The sequence below is a fragment of the Periophthalmus magnuspinnatus genome, chromosome 16 (genome assembly GCF_009829125.3).
Source record: "Periophthalmus magnuspinnatus isolate fPerMag1 chromosome 16, fPerMag1.2.pri, whole genome shotgun sequence".
Taxonomy (NCBI): Eukaryota; Metazoa; Chordata; class Actinopteri; order Gobiiformes; family Gobiidae; genus Periophthalmus; species Periophthalmus magnuspinnatus.
Window position 1 is genome coordinate 24,446,006 of NC_047141.1, and position 22,020 is coordinate 24,468,025.

Here is a 22,020-nt window from a genome sequence, read left to right on the forward strand (position 1 = left end):
GGGCTGTCAAGGTGTGTTTGTCTCATTACTGAACGATTGTTTAAGTCCCTGTCAGGCTGACTGCTGTGTTCATAGCAAATGTCTTCTCTTGATGCATCGCTCCAGTGCAGGCGGCAGCAGGCCTAATCTGCTAAACTCAAGCTTTGACAGCTCAATGCCGTACATTAGCAGCAGTTTTTCCTCACTCCCACTCTTCCTCAGTCTTCTTGTGATTCATATATTTGAAACATCATTTTAAATATATGGATTAATTTGTATGCTGTCAAAAGATAAATGAGAAATGTAATTATCATCACTAATTATGTACTGGTTTAAATGAAACTAATATAGAGCCGGTAACTGTTTTCATTCTATTGTGAGAAAAAAAAAAAACATCTTAAGTAGTCGATCTATACAAGTACACACATTTGCAACAAAAGGTACAAACAGTTCTTTTGTGAATACAGATGTTTGCTAAGACATTGTTTTCACCTCAGCTCAGTAAAGAAATATAGTGCCAATACCTGGGTTTAAACTTGAATGCTACTTCACTTGTATCTCACAACCATAAAGATTTTTAGTAGGCTAAAACTCTAAAACTGTACACCTTTGTTCCTATTTCAAATATTTATTCAGAGTGACCTATTCCTTTCTGAAAAATACAGAAACTGTTACTGTACTTGGTTAAACGTATTTTTCAAACCAACCTAAAGGTTTAGCACATTTCAGTATGCAGTAAAACAAAACACTGCTACAGGAGGGTCGCTTAGTTGGAATATACACACAGGTCTACATAGCTTTTGTTTGGCATTGTGTGGAAATGAAAGAAATTGAAAACAATCCCTGGTTTTATAGTTGATTATATTAGCAGTCACCATAGGGCACTACTGTCCTGTTGTCAGTAATGAGAAGTTAATTTGGCCTCTACTTTGGATCAGCAAGGAGCATAACAAAAATAATAGTCAAGCATGAAATAATACTGGTTAAAGTTAATCAGGATGGATATGGCAGTGTAATGAAATCAAAGAGCCTGTTATCTTCCTGTATTGGGTAAGTGTAGGCTTAGTGACCTGTGCACAGTAAACAGTGGTCATGGTGTTGAGTGAGCTTGACAAAAATCTATTAAAATTCATAAAGTGCAGTCATTTTAAAATATGAAAACACAGACCCATGCTTGGAATCTAATCTTCTGTGTGTCACCAAAAGAAACATTTCCAAGGTGAGATTCACAAAACTGTAAATTCGATTAAAATATTCTGCTTGGCATTCACAAAGGAGAATATTTCATGATGTCTTTTTGTATCTGACTCATTAGGTCTAGAGACTGAAAGTTCCACTTGGGCAAAGACGTGTGAAAAGAAGGACAGACTGTCAGAAAAGTACTATACTGTAGTAAGTCAGATTTTTAATAAACTTGTTTAAAATGACTGAACTTGTTTAAAATGACTGAATATTTTACAATACTGTACAATACATGCTGCACATAGTGGTCAAATGGTGTTAAAATTAAATAATGTTACAGAATCTGAGGGCAGGCTGAACTAAAAGAATTCCTTCAGAACGGACAATAGATTGCTCTGCTGCTGTGCGTAAAATGCAGGCTTTGTCTGTCATAACAATCCGGGTTACGGCTGCTGAGTCACTTGTGCACCTCTAGCCAATCACAAACGATTAAGAGAAATACATTTACTTTTACATTTATAAAGTTGACATTCATAGAACAGTACTGCGTGTGTTAATACTATAGATTGTTTCAGTATTAATCTGTGAAGCTGTAATTGTCAAGGCTTATGTGAATTAAACATTGAAGGTGCACGATGTAACATTTCTGTTGGAGGTGCAATTCCATCAAGTGTTGCATTCAAAATTGCACAATATGGCATTAAACTTGCCTATCTCCATTTAGACAAGCAGGTAATGCCACTTGGCCAAGTTACAGATCTGATCTGTAAAGAGGCGAACCTTCTCATTGTAAAAATGCAACACCTTGAATTGAACAAATGCAAGATATTTGATGCCATACTGGGTGATATTACAGGCAAAGCAATAACATCTACATAGAGACAGGCAGGTGGATTTTAGGAAACTGTGAATAACAAGACAAATATGTGCCTAATATCATTATAAAAAAATAAATGTAATTCAGTAGGCCTGTAGATAGTTATGAAGCCTTTTTATTTATATTATTTTAAAATAATTCTGAAACATTTTTCTTTATCTCAGAATGTAGAACTGTGAAGATGCACGCCGCACCATGACAGCACAGAGGGCGCCCACTACAAGGGCCCTGTCATGAGGCCGAGTGGGTGAGACTCGCATAGCAACTGTGGATGAGGAAGTAGCACTGTTGAAGCACATGGGAGGGACCAGACATCCAGTCACAGCATGCACCCATGAGCCGACATCCTGATGTTCCTCGGACGACCCCCAAACATGGATCCCAAGGTAATCCCACTCACTGCCGGGATAGATAGATGACTAAATACCAGAGGGCTAAAAGGTTGTTTACAAGAGCTGTGGATACTGATGTGGGATGACACGCAGATGGATGAGAGGACAGACAGGGAACGGAGAGGATGTGACACAGAGGCATCAGGTCAGGTTTGGGGGATGCAGACAGAGACGCCTATACCGCCCAAGGGCAACCAGCCTGGTCTTGACATATGCTCTGGAGTGTAATGGAAATTGGCAAGACCTGCTAATGTTACCTGTCAGTGCTTATCATGTGGTTAAACATTCACCTGTCACAGTTCTGGGTCCACCGTCACTGGTATAGGTCAGAAGATGCACATTCATTTTGTATCAAACCAAAATGTCTGCAAGTATCTGTTTAACATAAATCTATTTGCTTTAGAGGTATTTGTTATGAGGAGGTGGAATGCTGAATGCTTGTAGTCGTTCTGACACATCCTTCAATGTCATCTGTAATTAAAAATAAAGTGTAAATAATAATGTCAATAGTGACAGCGAGTACAGTGAGCGTAGGTGGATTTTAAACACTTTTTCAGTATTTTTTGTTTTTGAGAAGTAGATATGATTGACATGTGGTTCTGCATTTCAGTCAAAGGAAGCAGTAGCATGTGTGGTAACCCTCATAACTTCCTGACTGTTGTAGTTGTGCTGACAAAATGTATTGCATCAGTCTAAATGGCGAAATTACAGTATTGTGTTATTATTTTTGTTTGCCTAGATTGTTCCACAGTATGGCATTACTCCATTTCCATGGAGACAAACAAGTGACTCAATTAGGTTAAGTTACAGGTCAGATCTATGGATAGGAGGCATATTTTTCAAGTCATTTTTGAACAATTCTGTCACCTGCAATTGAAAAAAAAAATAGATAGTTTAATGCCATACTGTGGAACATTCCTGACAAACCAATAGCCATAGAACATCTCCATGGAAACAAGCAGGTGCCCTGCACTAGAAAAATCACATTGTGCATCTTAAAATACCACAAAACCTGCTATTTCTGTCCAGATGACTGCATCTCATTTCTTCCTGTTTCTTATGTTTTTCAGATTTATTTGGCCTCTTTAACTTTTTTCTTGCTTGTTGCCTCCAAAGGTGAGTGCACAGAAGGATTTTCACAGAGATAAATATTTAATTACCAGTCTGAGAAAACACACGTTGAATGCAGTCTAAAGTGTGGCTTGGGAATAGGGAGCAGCTTGAGAGCCAGTAAACTTGTATTTGCATAAAGGTGTGTGATAAATATGGAAGGGAGTGCATTTAAATATTTATGAGGGTGACAATGCAGACAACAATCCGTTTTGTCCTCAAATTATCTGACATCTTTGAAATGATTTAAATTGTAATGAGGGACTGCAGGAACTAGCTCCATACTGTTTGCGTGAGTACAATTATTTTTTCTCAAAATAAAAATAAAAACATATTTTGGCATAGTGGATGCTGATGGTAATGGAAAAGAAGTACCACTTGTTAACAAATTGATTGAGAATTTAAGAAAACATTTCCTTCACTTCACTAATAACTGCACTAATGAATTAGCTGTAATAAAGAATGAAAAAACACTTAATTCATAATGAAGAACTTTTATTAAGAATGTTTCAAGCTTAATAACTATTTAATTAATACCCTAACATTAAGTTCTAAAGCCAACCCCTTAACTGAGTAGTTACTAAACCTGAATCATGCTTAATAAACTATTTGTTTATTATGAATTAAGTGCTTGTTCATGCTTTAGTAAGGCTAAAGCATGAACAAATACATTTAATTCATAATTGTTCCAAATCTATGAATCTGTTGCCTGTCAAATAAATGTTTTTAATCAATAACAGTAACATTTTACTTGTTGTAACAGAATAATTTATGCTTAATGTTTACTTTAGGATTTTCTGTATACATACTCAATACTTTAACTATAGTAGGCCTATTAGGATTCCAGTACTAGAAGCAGCAGGTGGTAGGGGTTGCCAGAGTAATAATAACATAATGAGTAATGACAGTATTAATGGACTGTTGTAATAGTAATTATAAAAGCAATGCTCAATAGCAACTTTTCTACCTACTACTTTTACTACTACTTGAGTATTCCACTAGAATTCTGATCTCTCCTCCTCCACTTTCAGTCATCTGATAGTTCATTTATAAACTGCTTGGAATTCCAGTATTAGCTCTGAAAGTGGTGGTTTTGTGGTGCGACTGCTCTAATTGGAAGGTGCTGAGAGGGTAAAACAAACAGTCTTTTTGTGCTGCAGTTTTCCACCACAATCCCGCTTCTGTTATTGGCCCAGCCTGTCACTCATAAGACGTCTCTGTGACTCCCCTGCATGGACACACACACACACTCCATTCTTATTGTCTGACTAAAAAGCTTAACATTGTGCTTTGTTTTGTCTGTAAAGTCTATTCTGTACAGAGGACACTGCATAAGACTTTCTTGAACTTATGTTTTTGGTGATTAAATGTCTTTTTCTCTGCAGTGTCACAAGCTCAGACACCTGTGACTTCACATCACGAACAGTATGGGACCAGCCGCATAAGTGACCCGACCGCAGAGTCCTCTGTTTCCCCTGGTATGGCACTTGTGACTGGTCAATGTTGAGATGCCACTTATTAGCTCTGTACATCTCTGTGACTGCGGGTGCACTCACACAAACACTGCATCAAAAATGACACTGAACCAAGACTAACCCTGGAACAAAAAGACCGACTACACCAGGACTACACCAGGACTACACCAGGACTAAACCAGGACTAAACCAGGACTAAACCAGGACTACACCAGGACTACACCAGGACTACACCAGGACTACACCAGGACTACACCAGGACTAAACCAGGACTAAACCAGGACTAAACCAGGACTAAACCAGGGCTAGAACAGGGCAAAACTGAGCTCAAGCCAGGATCAAACAAGCCTGAACACCGAATATGTGAAAAACAGGGCTTGACAGTAGTACAAGCCAAATGCTGAATTATTATTGAGGCACAGTAAGCCCCACTTTGACCAGTTGATTTTGATACATAGTCCCCTTGACCATGACTTATTTCACTATAATTACTGTAATGTTAGCCATATTTGTAGTTAGATTTAATTCCTGTCCAGACAGAATACATTTTAAAGGTGCATTATGCACTTTTCTGATAGGGAATTTGCCATCTGCTTTTCTCCATGCATATGTTTTTGCTTTGCTTGTAAATCTCCACACTAAGGCTTTAATGTAAATACTTAGCATTTATTTAATAATGGGTGTTTTCATTGCTCAAAAATACCTTGAAAAAACATGCAGTATGCAGTCAGTACTGTGAGCGTGGTTGCCTCTCCACAGATCTGACTTGTAACTTGACCTGGTGGTGTCTCCATGGAAATGGTAAAATACTATTTACTATAGTAAAGCCATACTCTGGAATATTGTGAGCAAAGCTATAACATCCTCAGGGAGACAAGCAGGTACCCTCCACCAGAAAAGTTACACAGTGCACCTTTAAAGCCAGAAGTGTGTACTTTACATTTACGTTACTGTACAAAAGATTTGATGATTTGGTGGATAATTTGTAGAGTGTGTAATACATTTTTGACTAATCCTTGTACTTTTAGGTTGACTCCGTTTGAAGGAGGAGGTGTTTTCCCTCACTCTTATTTGCATGTGTTTTTGCAACAGAAAGAAAAATGGAAACTAGTGTCACTGGAGCATCTGACTCCTCCCATGTCACTTCCCCTGTTGGCCAAACCACAAGTTTAAACAAGAACAGTACAATGAACACTACTGCAGCAGGAAATAAGACATCAACAGGTCATTTTAGAGTTTGCGTTTTGTCTTATTAACACATTGTGTCTATAGTCACCTCATTTGACCTTTTGTCTTCATACAGCTGTACCGAGTAAGTCCTCAGCAAGGCCATCAACCACTACAGGTGCCATTTCACTACTATTATTTGTTTATACAAACGGCCAGTGGATGGAGCCACTGTGTCTGACATTTAATCTTGTAGTTTTGACCCCAATATTAGTAAAGTATCTTTAGTGAAGTTGAATTCTGACTTTCAAATTTGTGTTGTAAAAGTACATTTTTCTGCATGGGAAAAGGTAAAACTAAAATATTGTAATAAATACGTAACTGCTTAATGTTTTTGAACTAATTATAATTATGAACACATGAACAGCAATACTTGTACAGCTAGATGTTAGTTTTAGTATATTTACAAAACTGATTAAATATAACAGATATCTCTCTTCACCTCTCCCATGCCTTTCTTTTGCCCCCGTCCTATCTCTCTCTTTCTCTCCCTCTGCTTCTCTCAGGCACACGTCCCCCACCCGTGAAACCCTCCGCTGTTGCCTGGGGTAACTTGAATATCTGTGTTTTCCGTAGTTCCCTTAAATGCCATAGGCGTAGTGGGTTATTGTTATCTGCTGGCAGACTGACGGTATCAGTGTTCCCTGTCCTACAAACAAAAGCCATGGCATAAAGATAAAACAAGATTCTCGTCTGTCTGTGACACCTGATTGTACCTTATGCAACAATGCATTGATATGTAGGCCACCCTGCTGTGTGTCTCAACATAGATGGAGTTTTGATGGAACTTTGATGCTGTGGTTCACATTTTTTGAAATACTTAATTCAAAACTTTTACAGTTAGTGCTTTGTTTTTTTCTTTCAGATCCAAAATGGGACAAAGATTTCACCTATGGTAAGATGCATACCACATCAATAAACTTTCACAAAATAAAATAAAATAAATATATATATGTTCATGGACTTCAACTTTCAGCTATCAAAAGAATAATTTGTTCTGAATTGTTAATTCCCATGGCAATGGTGCTAATTTGCCATTGGCCTGAAATAATTAATGCATAGTTAGATCTACTAGAAGAATGAAAGTTGAAATAACAGTCTGTGTGTACTTGACTTTAACAAATTGCCTTGACTTGAAATTGCTTATAGGTGAATGTATATATAATATAATATATCCAGTGAATGTTTCCTAATAGACTTTTCATTGCAGATTACACCACTCTGCGTCATGCTGGCCTGTCTATAGCAGCAATGCTTTTCATCATTGGCATAATGGTCATTGGCTGTAAGTGTCACATTTGAAGTTATTTAGAATTCTTAAAACAAAACTGTCAGCCATGTCTAACATTTACTTATTCTTTGTTCATAGGTGGAAAATTTTGTAAAATGCCAAAGTGTCATAAAAGGGCATCCAAGTAAGTGCCAATTTATTGCCAATCTTGTTTATGAGAAATGTTCGAATGCAACACACTGTCCAATTCAAAGTCCATTGTTTTAGCCACAGTCTTTACCACAGTGCAGTTGGCTGGAGGATGATATATGACCAACAATTATTTTGGCTGTGTAATAACTCAACTCTGTGCTGACTGGGATTTTGTGATGATTAATAGATCACAATGATTATGATAAAGCTATTTGTTGGGCAAACCATGACAGCCAAACTGAAAACCAATCTGTAGTCCCGTATCTGCGTCTGATAAATATGATGGATTGCTTTAATGTGGATACTTTCTGTTTTGTGTTTACTCTTTAGGTCGTACCAAGTGGCCCAAGCATGAGGAGGAAGTATAGAATTACTAAAATATTTTAGAAGGATAGACTACAGTGTGCACTGAATACTTAAAGGTACAGTAAGTAACTTTTCTGGTGGATGATCCATCACATGCTTGTCTCCATGAAGATGTTATTGGTATTAAAGTCCCCATGTAAACGAGCAGGTGACAGTCTGAATGCATATTTATCAAGGTATTTTTGAGCAGCGAAAACACCTACAGTTCAAAAAATACAAATACAGAAATTTGTCTTAATGCTATAGCGTGGAACATCCAGACAAAGCAACTTATCTCCATGGCATGTGGCAAAGCATTCCACCAGAAAAGTTACAGGCGCACCTTTAAGTTCAGCACCTGGGATAATTAAACTAATTGTGTAATGTAATCATACATGTTTGGGTAAATAAAGAATGATTTAAACACAAATGTTTTGTACAGTTATGGTGTTATGTTAATTTAATGTTGATATCAAGCGTAGAATTAGTATTTCACTTCACAAATATACTAACTGGCTAGGAACTGGCAAACCAAGTCTTATTTTAATAATGCATGTCAGAATCTATAAACAAATGTTACAAAATCCAACCCCTATTTGTTTTTATACACAGGTTATAAATACAATATTTGATAGAGCCGTAACCACCTCTCCCACAGAGCAGTGGAAAAGAAAAGTCAGTATGCATTTAAACTATCCACATGGAGAAATAAATTTATTGTGATATTGCGGTGAAGTGATGAATAAAACTGCAGTATGTGTCCTAACATGTAAAGAATGAATGTGATTGTGTGGATACATGCAAAAACTGAAATGTTTCATCTAATATTTGACCAATTTGCCTTACATTTATTGATGACTTGGCGATGCTACAAGTATAAAATAACATATAAACATTCCTTAACACAAATGAAAGATACATGAGTTGGTGATTAAGATTGTGTGGTACATAGCATTTAAGTGTATTTAAGACACTGCACACCCTGATACAAACATGACTGCAGCTTCAGGAGGTGTGGTTTGGCCTAGACACAGCCGCCCCCAGCAGAGACTGACAAGAGCATGGGGCTATGCTTAGACAGATCCAAACATGGTCAATATCAGTGTTTGACTTCATTTGTGACTTTACTGTGAATACAAATATACATTTGGCCTACACAGGACTCGGAGAGACGGCTACATTACCCTTACGGCATTTCCCTTATGTACAAAGGAAAGAGAGAAAGACAACCAGTGCCTTGAAATAAAAGCCTTTGATTAAAGGGCATGGTTAATTTCCATTTAAATAATAAAAAACTGAAATTATGTGCCATAGTGCCCTATACAAGTGTGACTGCCATTTGCCCAAGAATGCCATTCCATCCTTTTAATGTCTCCAGAATTGAAAGGGGTATTTACAATCTGTGAAACAGAATGTTAAAGTGAAAGCCATTCAAAATAAAAGGCAACATTTTATGCTTTGCAAAGTTCACACACTATTCTGTGTTCATGATGTGGGAGCAGGTTTTTGTCTATGTGTCGCTGCAGATTGTCAGTCAGTGTTAATGAGCAGGGCACATAATGTCAAACAAGGGAATGGGAAATGGAGCAGAGATTTGGTTTAGCATGGATCAGCCTGGTCTGTCTCACCATAAACAGGGTGGCTCCACAGGCAGCAGATATGGTTTTACAGCAATGGAAGTAATACATCATTCAGGTAGTGTAAAGGGGGCCCTGACTGTGCCAAATTATCCCTTTTCACAAAATAAGCTCTAAGCCATATTCACCGGCTTTGATTTGGATTCCTCAAATAGAAACCAATTAAAGGGTTTTAACATGTTCCAAATGTCCTAGGAAAATAACATGTACATCAAATGACATCAGCAAAGGTGAAACAATAGCATGTGTTTGAGACAGAAAACTGAGCAGGGAGCAGCAGGTTTGTGTGCAAAAAAGTCCATCCTGAGTTGAAAGTAGGCGATGACAAAGCACGTTGCTCCTTATTCTAAGTGTGTACTTCCTCATCCAGGAACTAAACTGCATCTTTCTTGTCCTGGTCGATGGGAACAGAGTAAATCCTGAAACGAAAGTGGGTATTAAGTACAGTATATCATTAAGATAAGTTTGGAATGATTTTTTTTTTCCATGTACAAAGCCAAAGCGCAGAGCGGTTGTGCAACTTTGAGGCTGTGACAGGTGCACCGTGACTGTAGAGCACACCTCATCCCCAGGTGGGACTTATAAACTGGCACTACTCTGTTGATCTAACAAGCCAGGGGTTGCCGTGTGATTAAGCCTCTTTTCAGTGGAGCGATCAGTCAGCACCAGCACACTCAGAGCTGACTGCAGCCCCGCGAGGCACCTGGTAATCCGCCTGCACAAGAATTTAACCCTTGCTTATTGACTTACTTACACTTACAATGCTTGTGCCATTTGTCAATCTGCAAAGAATCATTTGAACTCACTGACTGGGACAATATAAAGTCATTGGCCATTTTATTATTATGTTGCTGTGCATTACAGGTTGCCAAATGCAGCAGGAGACCTTCTGTAGTTGTAATGAACAGTTACTGTGACTTTATTACGTTGATTTGAATCTATTAAGGCAAGATAGTTTAATGCCAATAATGCAGTTTGTGAATAGTATATATGACCTTACTTTACTACTGCGATGCTCCTCTAAACATGCACAGATTTGTCCTGCCATGTCTGTCACTTACTTCATCATGACAGTTTGACATTTTATTGCTGAACTTGCGTAGATAATAAAATGGCCTTTGAGAGTTTACTTGCAAGTAAAGAAAAGAAACTGATTACTCTGCAAAAAGCCATGTCCGAGCTAGCCGCTATTAAAAAAAAAAACAAGCGCATTAAGTGCATACAGAAAGTGGGTGTTTATAACTGGTTTAGGCTGTTCCACTATCTGATTACTGTTGACAGAATGTTGACATGATGCCAGGAGAATGCATTCACTGTCCCTTCAGTTGTCTTTAGGAGTTTTCTGTCTTTTCTGTTATTTCAGAGCACAGTTCAGGAGCCAAATGGTTAGAACAGGTTAGGTCCTGTCCTACTGGGTCTGTAAACCCAAAGGCAATGTCTGGAGGCTATTGTTAGGTGTCTAAGATTGAAAAGGGGTTAGTGGTTGTTGAGTATTTACAGACTGTGTGGGGGACCTCAAGCTTAGATACTAATTGTTGATCATGTCCAGACGGGCCCAGATGGGTGGATGCTGGTTGCATGCTTTTTATCACCTGACTTTTTTCTGTACTTTTCTTGCTGACAAGTGAAGTAAGGCAAATTGGCAAGACAGCTTAAAAGCTGTTACCCACCAGACTGGTTATGTTACCTGCAGGCTGACTGACTTAGCACAAGTACAACGTGCATACCTTTTTTACCCGTTTTGTTTTGAAGGGTTTCTTGTATAAACTGATTAAATAATGAAAAGAAAAAAAACAAAAAACAAAATATGCTCACCCTTGCTGTTGTTTGATCCTGTGTCTTCTCACTAAGATAATGGCTGAAAAAAGATTTTTTTTTTTTTCAAATTATAAAAAAAACCAAACATCTGAACCGGCCACTTTTTTTCCATTTTTGTAATACTTACCAATTACAATTGCAACTGAAAGAGCCACAGCTACCACTGCAACAATGATGATAGTCATTGCTGTCTTGTCTATAAAAGAGAAATAAGAGAAAGAAAAGAATGAGGAACGTTATCTTGTTTATTTTACTGTGTTTGTAAGGACTTTACCTGATCCACTGTCTTCGCCTTTTGTTTCTTGGCTGTCATGTTTAGTTCTAGTACTGGTAGACTCTGGATCTACAAAACAACATCTTATATTACTTTATAGTATTTTACTCTATCAATGGTTTATCTGGGCTGTATATGAGGAAATAAAATTGGGTCCTCATGATCTTTTGCAATGTGGCAATATTTAGGGCTATTAAATAACTGTAATGTCTAAAAACATAGCTAATTTAAAATAACAAGTAATTAAAACTAAAGCTTAATGAATTGTGGTGGTTCTGTGGAGAAGAGACATGGGAGGCATCTGACCACAGGCCTGCAGTAAACAGCTTTGTAATTCTCACAGACGTCCATCAGTGCAGTGATGAGGAGTGACAGACAGAGGTGTGGGCAGAGAATGAGAATGCCAATGTCGATTAGCTGATCAGCGGGACAGCAGCAATGTCAACATGTTCATTGGGATTTCAGCGGAAGCCATGGGCCTCTCCAGGGAGCTAATTGATTCCATTCAGACTGTAATGGTGGAGAGGAGGGCGAGGCAACAGAGAGTACACTGTCCACACATCTGCTCGGACTACAAGAGCTATACAGAGCTAATCTACACACATTAATTGCTCAGGCCATAACCCCTCAGCTCTGGGCATAATGGGAGTGCTCCTAGTCCCCTGTCGGTGATGTGCAGAGTCAAAATAATAATAAACTTACACAAGTCCTCGTCATCTGAAAGAGAAAAAGTAAAGTTTAGTTAATACTAGTCGCCACTCGTAAATATTATGGAGACAATATTCTTGCTTTGTTTAATTACTTTTTAATATAGTCAAATGGATTTTAAATCATGATCAAGATAGTCAGTACCATATATAAGTAAAACTAAACCTAAAAAATTAATTATTGTGGGAGCTCGGAAAATAGGCAAGTACTGAAGTAAGATTCAAACACTGATGGACCACATACAGTGGCCTGGTATTTACTAAGTAAGTTTGTCCAGTTTGTTTTTGATTTAGTGGCACTCACCAGTTCACCTTAATGAGCTACTGTTCTTGTTATTGTATTTTATTCTTTGAGCTGCATTAAATTGACAATTTCAGCTGTATTTTAAATACCAAATACAAGAGCTAGACCACTATATAAACTCACCATCACCAGATCCATCTGTATCTGCATCCGAATAAGCTGTAGAAAAAGCAAAAAGCAGGACATGCAGTCAGCCGTTTTAAATCAGTGACTCAGAATAAAAATCTAGAGAAACCATGGTGCCCTTCGTGTCAGCATAAAACAGATAAATGAAGATCTGGTAAACTATACACATGTCGTACCACTTGGAAAATGCCTAATCTCATCTGATATCAGAGTAGTTAGTACTTGGTTGGGAGACTAGAGAGAATACCAGGTGCCGTAATAGGGCAGCTGAAGGTTTAGTGCATACTGCCGTTGTGTCCTTAGGCAAGGCATTTCCACCACTTGCCCTAGTATGAATCTGATGTGCACATGACGGGTTGGAGGGGCCAGTGGAGAGAATGACTGATGCATGACTTTAGGTGTCTTGAAAGGCGATATATAACTTTAGTGTATTTTCAGAATATATACCTAATCTGATTTGCTTAATTTAATTCATGTTATTGAAAGTGTGATTTTGAGCTGCATATATAAATTGTGTTGTACAGAGGACAGTGAGTGTACCGATAGCACTAGTGTTGGGAGGTGAGGAAAACATGCCAACGAAAGGATGCGGAGGGTGTGATTAGATGTTTATCAGCTGAAAGCGTCACGGGGAGATGAGAACATACCGGTAGCAGTTGGCAGCAGCAGACACAGGAGCAGCAATCGCATCATCTTCAAATGCTGCAGGGAGAAAAGGCACAGCGTTAAAAATATCTGTTTTTTAATATTCACTCATTGATGTGGGTGAAATCTTGGGTGTTTTGGTTTAAAGAATGTGCTGAAAAAAGTAGCAATGGTTGGTGTCTATTATTGGAGTTTGGAGTTGAAAAACACAAGTCAACAGTAGTGTCACAATGCCACATATAAGGACATTTTTTCTGATTATTGCAAGTAATGTTTATTTGCTTTTATTTACTGACTAAGAAATCACAGTACTAGTATTGTTAAATCAAACTTAAACATTTTCAGATGCCCTATGTAAGGTGTTATTGCTTTGCCTGGAATGTTCCACAGTATGGCATTCAACCTGTCTATTCATGGAGATAGAAAAAAAACATCTGTAATAAAATGGATGCAAGACAGATGAGTTAAATGCTGCACAGTGGAACATTTCAGGCAAAGCAATAACATCTCTATGGAGACAAGCAGGTGAAATACTGTTGACCAGAAAAGTTAGTGTTAATGATGCTTTACACTATAGTGGCAAGACACATGCCGGGGTCTCAACGAATGTCTCCTCACTCTTCAGCTCCATTTCACACAGCTTGCAACATACTACCAAAACATCTACATTCATTTTAACATTTATTCACTATGACATCCCCAATTGGTGCCCCTAGAGGAAAAATACGTAAGTCAACAGTTTCAGCCTGTTTCAAAAAGCAAAAATGCAAATGTAGATTGTAATCTGAGATAGCTGGTGACAGAGGGGTCACTGAATAGACACCGTATTTCCCACAGTCCTCAGCAAAAAATGGATACTGGTTCTGTCAGCAAATTATTCCACATTTTTCCATTATCCTTGCAACATTTTCCACCAGAGGATTAGCCATACAAGCAAATCCTAAATGCAAAGCTATTATGGTAAAAATACAGCTTCCTTTCTCTTGTGCCAGTGCGTTTCTTGCTATTGTTCTTATGGTGAAATCCTCTAATTTCCTTAAGGCACCAGGCTCCAATCTTCAGCGCGCAAAAACCTGAATCACAGATGTTTTTCCAGGCTGTTAAACAAAGCCCCAGCTGTAGCCAACACAATGCTACTGTGATATTTTTAAAGTGCAGTGCATGAGAACAACCTCTGCTCAGGATTTAGCAGATTTAGTAAGTCTGGCACAATATCAACTACCAACACTCACCCCCCACGATGCTACAAATTTTACATTGAGTTTTGAGCCAAATGTTTTGTCTCTTGCCTGTGTCTATTGTTTTCAGGTTTCCTCCATAGTAGCTATTAATGACATAATGGAAAGGAGGAGGTGACGTGCCTTGGTGAATTGTTAAGGTACGTGCTATCAAACGATCTAAGGAAGAACAACGGGTCCTGCTCCTCTAAACTCCTACGCACCAGTTACCAGTGTACTATTTCCTACTCCTAATATCACTCATCATTATACAGTTATGGAAGTGCTGCATGCCCACACACTGAGCAGATACAAGCAGATACAAAGATATATGCAATAGGCCAAACAGTGCAAGCACCTTTTGATTTATACCATTTTATAAGAGTATTTTGAGGGATTTATTTCACTATATCCCTATATCTATATCACTTATAGGGTTGTCAAAAGTCAAAAGTATCAATATCCAGATACTAATCAATGCTAAAACTAATGTTGAAACTAGAAACTCATTTGAGCAAGTATTGGTATGAGTAAAATGTCGTAAATAGGACAACATATGAGCTTTTCTGAATAGGCGTAGTCTAGAATGAGCTTGATCTTTATCAGAACTAAGACCACATTATCTTTACGGTATCAAACAACCACAAAATTTATGACAATCAAACTGAAATCAATATTTGAATAGCACTGTGGGAAATAAGGGGTCTATTTATGTTTCACTTCACCGGTCGGTCACACACAGACACAGACATTCTTCCTTCTTTTGTGAATGCAGTTTTATAATGCAAGTATGCGCACTTTGACCACAGGCCTATTTATCGTGAGATACTGTGATACTTGTGGGTTCCTTATTTCCATCCTGGCCAGTAAAGGTTGTAGCTATGGGCAAAAACAAACAAACATGAAAAAAGTTCATTTTACTTTTGGCCACTAATGGAAAGAAAATGGAGTTGTGATAAAATATTGAAGCTTTTAATGCCAGGTTCAGGCACTTTTTATTTACCATTACAAATGAGGGCTGTGGTTTGACAGTGATGTATAAGTTCTGATTGCTTTTACTTTTTCACTTTCACTAAGAAACACCTTTCCTTGTTTCCAGTCGTTAAAGCACAGAACTGCATAATCCTAATTTTCCTGCCTCAGTTTCTCAATTTTGAGACAAATGCTGACCCTGTAGCGTGAAGTAGAAACAGGATTATCTTGGTGCTAAACTAGAATAACAGAATAAAAACTGTTTTAGCTGACAATATTGGAGAGAGATGTTAATCATAAAACCGAAGCCGATTGGAAGCAGCGAGTGCAGACTGTTCGGGCCTTTAGAATAGCTGTAGTAAATCTCCCGGTGCAAACAGCCTAAGACACCGCAAATAAAAATCCCCTTCTGTATCCAATTTGCTTTTCAGACTCGCTTTGGGTGAAATAATAAGCTGATCCAATTTGAGAAATATTTATCAACCCAGTCCACTGCGCCTGTATCAAAACGCCTCCTGACGCCTGTATTATTTTTCAAATTGGGTAATATATTCTTGTACATTTGAATGCCGATTGAATTTGTTCTTTAATACCAGACTCAATTTGCAATGTATAATAATCGGTTCTTGCACGTTCATGATGTAGATGTGCCAGCTGCTGTCCCCAGGCGAGAGGTTGGAGGTAAATGGTATAATAAGGGATAAAGGAAGTAATCTGAAAAACTTGAGAGCAATTCTTCAACAAAGCGGTTTGACAAAGAAGTGGCGCTGCAGGGCTGTTTCATTCTGAAGATTACATTTCTCTAAACTTCTCACCTGTCAGCATGAGGATAGGTCGACCCGTCCCGAACTATAATCCTACATGCAAAAAATGTGAAGTTTTGAAGTTTACACAAGTTTTTGCATATTCTAGAAAAAAGTACTCAACCTATTCAAAGTAATCTCATGTATGGGCACTATATCTTGCCTTTGCATTAGGCCTGAGTGACAATTTGAATATTTTCCCTCATTTTATTTTATTTAAAAACAAACATACACGGCCTTCATTCTTTCAATAATATAAACAAAACAGACTTTTATCAGTGTCATTGAACCCGCAGAACATTCCAGCATATTTCTCTCAAGTGTAAACTCTGCTTCAAACAACAGGCTTTTACTGAGACAATATTGGCTGTAGATATAAGCACCAAGCTGATCATTGATGATTTGAAATGACTGAATCGATTAATTTAAAATACCATTAACTGCACAGTCCTATTTTGCCGTGGTCATACAGTCTATAAAAAAACACTATATTAGCTATTTGCAAGCAGCTGACGTGTCCAGCAGGAAGACAGCAAAGACAATTTCAATTTTATCCTGTCCTATTTGCTTACTGACCCACATAAAGCCACCACTGTACACTACATTAACACAAGTGATAAAAAGGCTATAACACTAGCAGATAGCAGAAGTACCAGTGTATATACTGCAGTGACTGTGAATGGAAAATGGCTCAAAGCTGACAAAGAAGTAAAGAAAGAATACGTTTTAAAGAAAATGTTCTTAGGTCATTTGCTATTCATTGCAAATCCATTTTTAAAATCAGCTCTTTACTTAAGTTCAGCAAAGAGAGGGAAATCCCATTGAGATGTTAGGTCAGTTCTGCCATCTCCACAGAGTTGTTTATCCAAGTAACTTTTTCTATTTTTCTTAACTAACAGTCATATCTCCAATAACATACTTTTCTTTGGCAGTGAACCACGTTAATGACAATAAAAAGATAATAAACACACAGTACCTCAGTTGTCAGGGAGCATAACAGTGCAATCTCCAGCTGATAAACAATGAAGCAGCTACTCCCGAAACAAAAAGTTATGTGTGTGAGACCAGGCAAGCCTGAGGCCAAGCAGCACGACAACTAAGAGGATATGAGACTGCCTGACAATCACAATAGGTCCTTAGAGACAACTTTTATATGCCAAACCCCAAATGACAAATCATTCAAAATAAGCAACCCTCACCTATGAAACTGTACAAATCCCAAGAGGCAGGATAGAAAAGAGGAAGGCACATCCAAACTTCACAGCTTTATCAGATACAGACCAAGGCTAAGCTGGTGTTTTGAGAACCAAATATTCACAAGATATGCCACTTTAATCAGCTCATATTACAGTTTTGTATTAGTCTCAAAACAAATTAGGTTAAAAGTTATGCCTTTAGTAACTATTAGCCAAAAAATTAAGCTGAATAATTAACTGCATTACAAACTACTGTCATTCTCTTCATGTGCACTGTGGCTTCACTTAAGGTTTCCTGCTGCCAACCAAGCAGTGTCGGTAGTAGGTCTAGTTGCAAATAAATCGATTTTGCAGCCTTTGTTCTTGCTTATGTAAAAAAAAAATCTCCTAATAACCGAAATGCATATCGATGGACTATAAGGTTTTAAGAGAAACTCACCATGGCTCAGTGTCTGTCAAAGCCCCGCCTACAAGTGAAACCACACTTTTTAAGGGGATTCACGGTCACCTCATTCTGTGCTATAGTCAGTAACTTCTCTTCACCAGACAAAGGTTGATTTGGCTGTCGCTGCAGTTTCTTGAATGCGCGCACACCGTGACCCCCGTAGAGCGCAGGTAATACTAGGACTACATCAGACTAGTCCATGTCCCAACACGTGTCATCAGTTCAATTCTTCTTTCACGTAAACGCTGATAAATTACAAGTTATGCTTTTCAATCATAGCAGGTAATGAAATGTTGTTTGTTTGTTTTTTGTTGTTTGTTTTTTTTACCAGCCCTGAAAGTCCCAGAGCCGCCCCAGACGCGCTTATAGACAGGCAGGTGATGACATCATGGACCGCGAGACCCTGACTGCTGCAGGTGCGCTCATTTCCAGGACAGTGCGATGACGCGTGTGAACTTTCCCTCATTCAAAACAAAGCTGTGCGGGCTTTTGCTGCAGATACAGTGCACTTGTTCGCGCGCCCCAGCTGTGCCTCTCCGGGTTTGGTGAGTGTCATGATTTATAAGCAGGTTATTTACTATGCATTAAAACGCAATGGGGGCACAGATAGGTCACTGGCAAGAGGTTTGAGTATGCAGTGCATTAGTCCAAATGTTGTCCATTCAGGCTCAGGGCTTTATTTGCTCTGGCTGGCAGCACATTTATTATGCCGCTGTGCTTGGCCCTCTTAAGTCTCCACACTGCGCAATGTTCGAAGTTGTGTTTGTCTAGTTTTGAGTAATCGTCAGGGAGGGGCTATAAAGCTTTAGTTAGACAAAAGACCATAATCTATACGGTTGTAGATGATTGCAGTTAATAACAGTCGTTTCCAAAACAAATCATAGCCCATAACATGTAGCCAATGACATTTATGCACTGAATACTATTTAGGCTTTTACTGCTTTTAGGTCTACAGTTATCCTTGCAATAAGTGCCTTGATGCATAAACCTACAAAATAAATTAACACGTGATTAATAAAGTTAAAAAAAAAGAAAGTAAAAAACGAGCACTTACTGTAGCTGTGCGTAAAGTGGTTTGGAGTTGCTGTCAGTGCTGGTATGTCGCTCCACGCCAGATCCTTGTTGTCATGAATCTGTCAGTGTGTGCAGGTTAACACAGGTGTACTCAGGAGGAACCAGGAAGTGAGATGGTAGTGGCTGCTCATTGGCTGCAGTTTGTAACTTGATACTGCCTTATCTGAGTTTTACAAGCTCCCATACAGTGCGCTCAAGAAACTCCATAACTGCTCATAATAGACAGGTAAATTGGCTACTAAGCATTTGCAACAGAGTAAACCAAGCACACTCATCTGCTCGTGTGTCCCATTTGTTGGCTACTATTACCTTTAACAGAGCTGGAAAGTAACTGAGCTAGTGCATAGTCTTTTAATACACTTTAGAAGTAGTAAACTGTGGATGGTGAACAGTGTTCCAATCCAATAGTTTCTTGTACGCAAGTGAACTTTATACTTTTAAAAACTTTCTCTCAAGTAATCAATCATATTGTTGAGTACTTTTACATCCCAGCCTTGAGCTTTCTGTGCACATAAGGGCATCTCTGTGAATGGCAATCCTTTCTGCTGCTGTTTGGGCATCTGTCAGAGTAGAAGTTTTAAACACCGCCTTTCTCTCCTCCAATCAGTCAAAAACACTTGTATCTCCCCTAGCTTGTCAGTGGAGATGGCACACTCATCTCGATCCGCCCAACTTGTGGCTCTGGCTCTGTTATATTTATTGGGTTATTGCAGGTTGTGACCACATCAGTTCTTTACATACAGTACCATTAAGTGCCTGGTTACTCTTGATTTCCCTCTGTCATTATGTATTGGATGGTACCCACTGTTGTGGAAATAGCGAGAGTAGTAAAGAAGAGGCAGGAGATTGCAGATGTCTAATGCAGGGAAAGTTTGCTTACCATCAGTACGAGACAGAACACTCAACATATTATGGTAGTACTGTTCATTTAAGTCTGGCCACACTTCCAGTGAATATTGAAGCATATGGTGATGCTGCGGTGCAATGGAAATTACCCCATCACCCCTTTTTTATTATATTTTTATTACTTTAAGTGTATTTTGATACTAAGCCAGAGCGATTAAAACTTCCCTTGTGTATAAATAACAAATAACTATAATTCTGTAAGAGGGTGTCATAACTCCATTATTATCCCTTTACCTAACTTACAGACATGTGAAGTTAGTATACCAATTGAAATGTCTCAATTTTGCAAATTTATCACTTACTATCATCATTATTATATACTATCACATTAATGTTAAGATTTGCTAACATTACTGCAATTCACTGTATAGCTTTCCTTTGGCGATGCTGACTAAACTTAAACATTTTTACCAGTATTATAGAAATTGGACAATACCTGGAGGTGTCATGAAGGTCTTCCCATTTGTGACTAAAATTCAGAGTTCCTGCATCAGTTCTTCTGCAGCTTTTCTTTTGACATGACAGTGCACAGCTATTTTCAGCGCTCACACTGCTGCTTTAGACGATATCTGCCAGATAATGTTTATGTTTGATGCAAGAGATATCAAAGTGCGGCAGCAACATGGACTAAGCTAAACTCAGTTACACGCTTCTTCATTTTCTCTGTGCAGTTTGACTCACTAAAGTTGGCAACTTTGACAAAAACAATATCCACACATTAACCAAACGGGTATGCATATCATTTTTGTTAAAATGATCATGTTATAGTGTTGCCATTTGTAATGTTTGCTTATCTGTACAGACTGAAAACAGAGCTCACCATGCCATGCCAGTAAATAGCTGATGAGTGGTGATTGCAAAACTACCATTGCTGTATCTAATATCTCTGACCACTGACTCAAACTGCCCTGATAAGACCACATGGCTCATGGGTGTTCACACAACAGCAACTCTGCATAACTATGCATAACTATGCATGCAGAAAAATATTAAGAAACTGCATAGAAACAGTTATGAAAAAAGCAGAATAACTCACCAACTCACTTCATGCCTCCTTCTTTCTGCAGTGGTATAAATCCTTATTTTATAAATAATAATAATAACAATAACAATAATAATAATAATGATAATAATAATAATAATAATAATAATAATAATAATAATAATAATAATAATAATAATAATAATAATAATAATAATAATAATAATAATAATAATTTGTCTACTAGTACAAATCTTGGTTTACTAAGACAGCACTGACTGACTAGATGACTAGATGACCAAGTGATCGGGGGCTGCAGTACAGAGAATTCCCATGACTTAGTACTTAGAAGTAGTACTACTGCTCCTGCTGTAGGACATATCAGGACAAAGCTTTGACAAATGTGGTAACTACACTGGGCACATATATGCTTCACATTGTCCCTCTGAGGTGGCCTGGATAGGTTCAATGTTGAAGTGCCAAATAAAAAAAAATGAAGTAAACAGCTCAAGTTCCTTGTGTTCCTTGTGAAAATGATGCATGGACTCATTGTCCTGTAATTAAACAGAGTTATGGTATTTTTTAACTCCAGTTCTAAAATTCCATACATATATATTCAAACCAATTTATAATGTCAATATGACAGTGGTTGTTTTAGGTAAATAGTCTCCTGCTGCCTGTTCGCTCTGCTTTGAGGAAGACAAAGAAAAATGTACATGAGTAGAATGTCTTGGTGAACTGAGACAGACTTTGGGCACAAGGTGACATATAGTAAAGTAGCATGAACGTCTGACTCTGTGGGAATGTTAAGGATAATCCTGATGACCTCACAGTGCAGTTTGGATCAGATATCCCTCAGGCAGGAGCACAGACACTGCCTGATCAGCCCACAACATGTTGATGT

At 38.2% G+C, this 22,020-nt stretch overlaps 2 protein-coding genes across 5 annotated transcripts; one reads left to right on the forward strand and one right to left on the reverse strand.

The window, feature by feature from the left end:
* Window positions 1–2,267: 2,267 nt before the first annotated feature.
* Window positions 2,268–8,395, forward strand: fxyd5 (FXYD domain containing ion transport regulator 5). Of its 3 annotated transcripts, XM_033981300.2 has the most exons (10): window positions 2,268–2,424; window positions 3,501–3,546; window positions 4,926–5,018; window positions 6,108–6,239; window positions 6,319–6,360; window positions 6,749–6,790; window positions 7,108–7,137; window positions 7,453–7,527; window positions 7,612–7,657; window positions 7,996–8,395. In XM_033981300.2, the coding sequence occupies exons 1-10, from the start codon at window positions 2,389–2,391 to the stop codon at window positions 8,018–8,020; spliced, it is 567 nt and encodes a 188-aa protein (XP_033837191.1). In that variant the 5' UTR covers window positions 2,268–2,388; the 3' UTR covers window positions 8,021–8,395. The 3 variants fall into 3 exon arrangements, with proteins under 3 accessions (XP_033837191.1, XP_055083766.1, XP_033837192.1); XM_055227791.1 differs by lacking the exon at window positions 6,749–6,790 and having other exon boundaries at window positions 7,996–8,389; XM_033981301.2 differs by lacking the exon at window positions 3,501–3,546 and having other exon boundaries at window positions 2,280–2,424; window positions 7,996–8,389.
* Window positions 8,396–8,446: 51 nt separating this feature from the next.
* si:dkey-262k9.2 (uncharacterized) lies at window positions 8,447–19,335 on the reverse strand. Of its 2 annotated transcripts, none has more exons than XM_033981302.2 (8): window positions 19,209–19,335; window positions 13,524–13,578; window positions 12,874–12,909; window positions 12,442–12,456; window positions 11,740–11,808; window positions 11,593–11,661; window positions 11,463–11,505; window positions 8,447–10,066 (listed from the first exon to the last, which is right to left on the reverse strand). In XM_033981302.2, the coding sequence occupies exons 2-8, from the start codon at window positions 13,567–13,569 to the stop codon at window positions 10,021–10,023; spliced, it is 324 nt and encodes a 107-aa protein (XP_033837193.1). In that variant the 5' UTR covers window positions 13,570–13,578; window positions 19,209–19,335; the 3' UTR covers window positions 8,447–10,020. The 2 variants fall into 2 exon arrangements, with proteins under 2 accessions (XP_033837193.1, XP_033837194.1); XM_033981303.2 differs by lacking the exon at window positions 19,209–19,335 and adding an exon at window positions 17,490–17,642 and having other exon boundaries at window positions 8,453–10,066.
* Window positions 19,336–22,020: the final 2,685 nt, after the last annotated feature.

Bases quoted from the DNA above. Each gene is read 5' to 3' on its own strand.
- fxyd5 (XM_033981300.2), top strand. From the start codon at position 2,389: ATGTTCCTCGGACGACCCCCAAACATGGATCCCAAG. The intron at 3,547-4,925 runs GTGAGTGCACAG...TTTTCTCTGCAG, and splicing joins CTTGCTTGTTGCCTCCAAAG to TGTCACAAGCTCAGACACCT. The intron at 7,528-7,611 runs GTAAGTGTCACA...CTTTGTTCATAG, and splicing joins TGGCATAATGGTCATTGGCT to GTGGAAAATTTTGTAAAATG.
- si:dkey-262k9.2 (XM_033981302.2), bottom strand. From the start codon at position 13,569: ATGATGCGATTGCTGCTCCTGTGTCTGCTGCTGCCAACTGCTACCG. The intron at 11,662-11,739 runs GTAAAGTCCTTA...TCTCTTTTATAG, and splicing joins AGGCGAAGACAGTGGATCAG to ACAAGACAGCAATGACTATC. The intron at 11,506-11,592 runs GTAAGTATTACA...ATCTTTTTTCAG, and splicing joins TTCAGTTGCAATTGTAATTG to CCATTATCTTAGTGAGAAGA.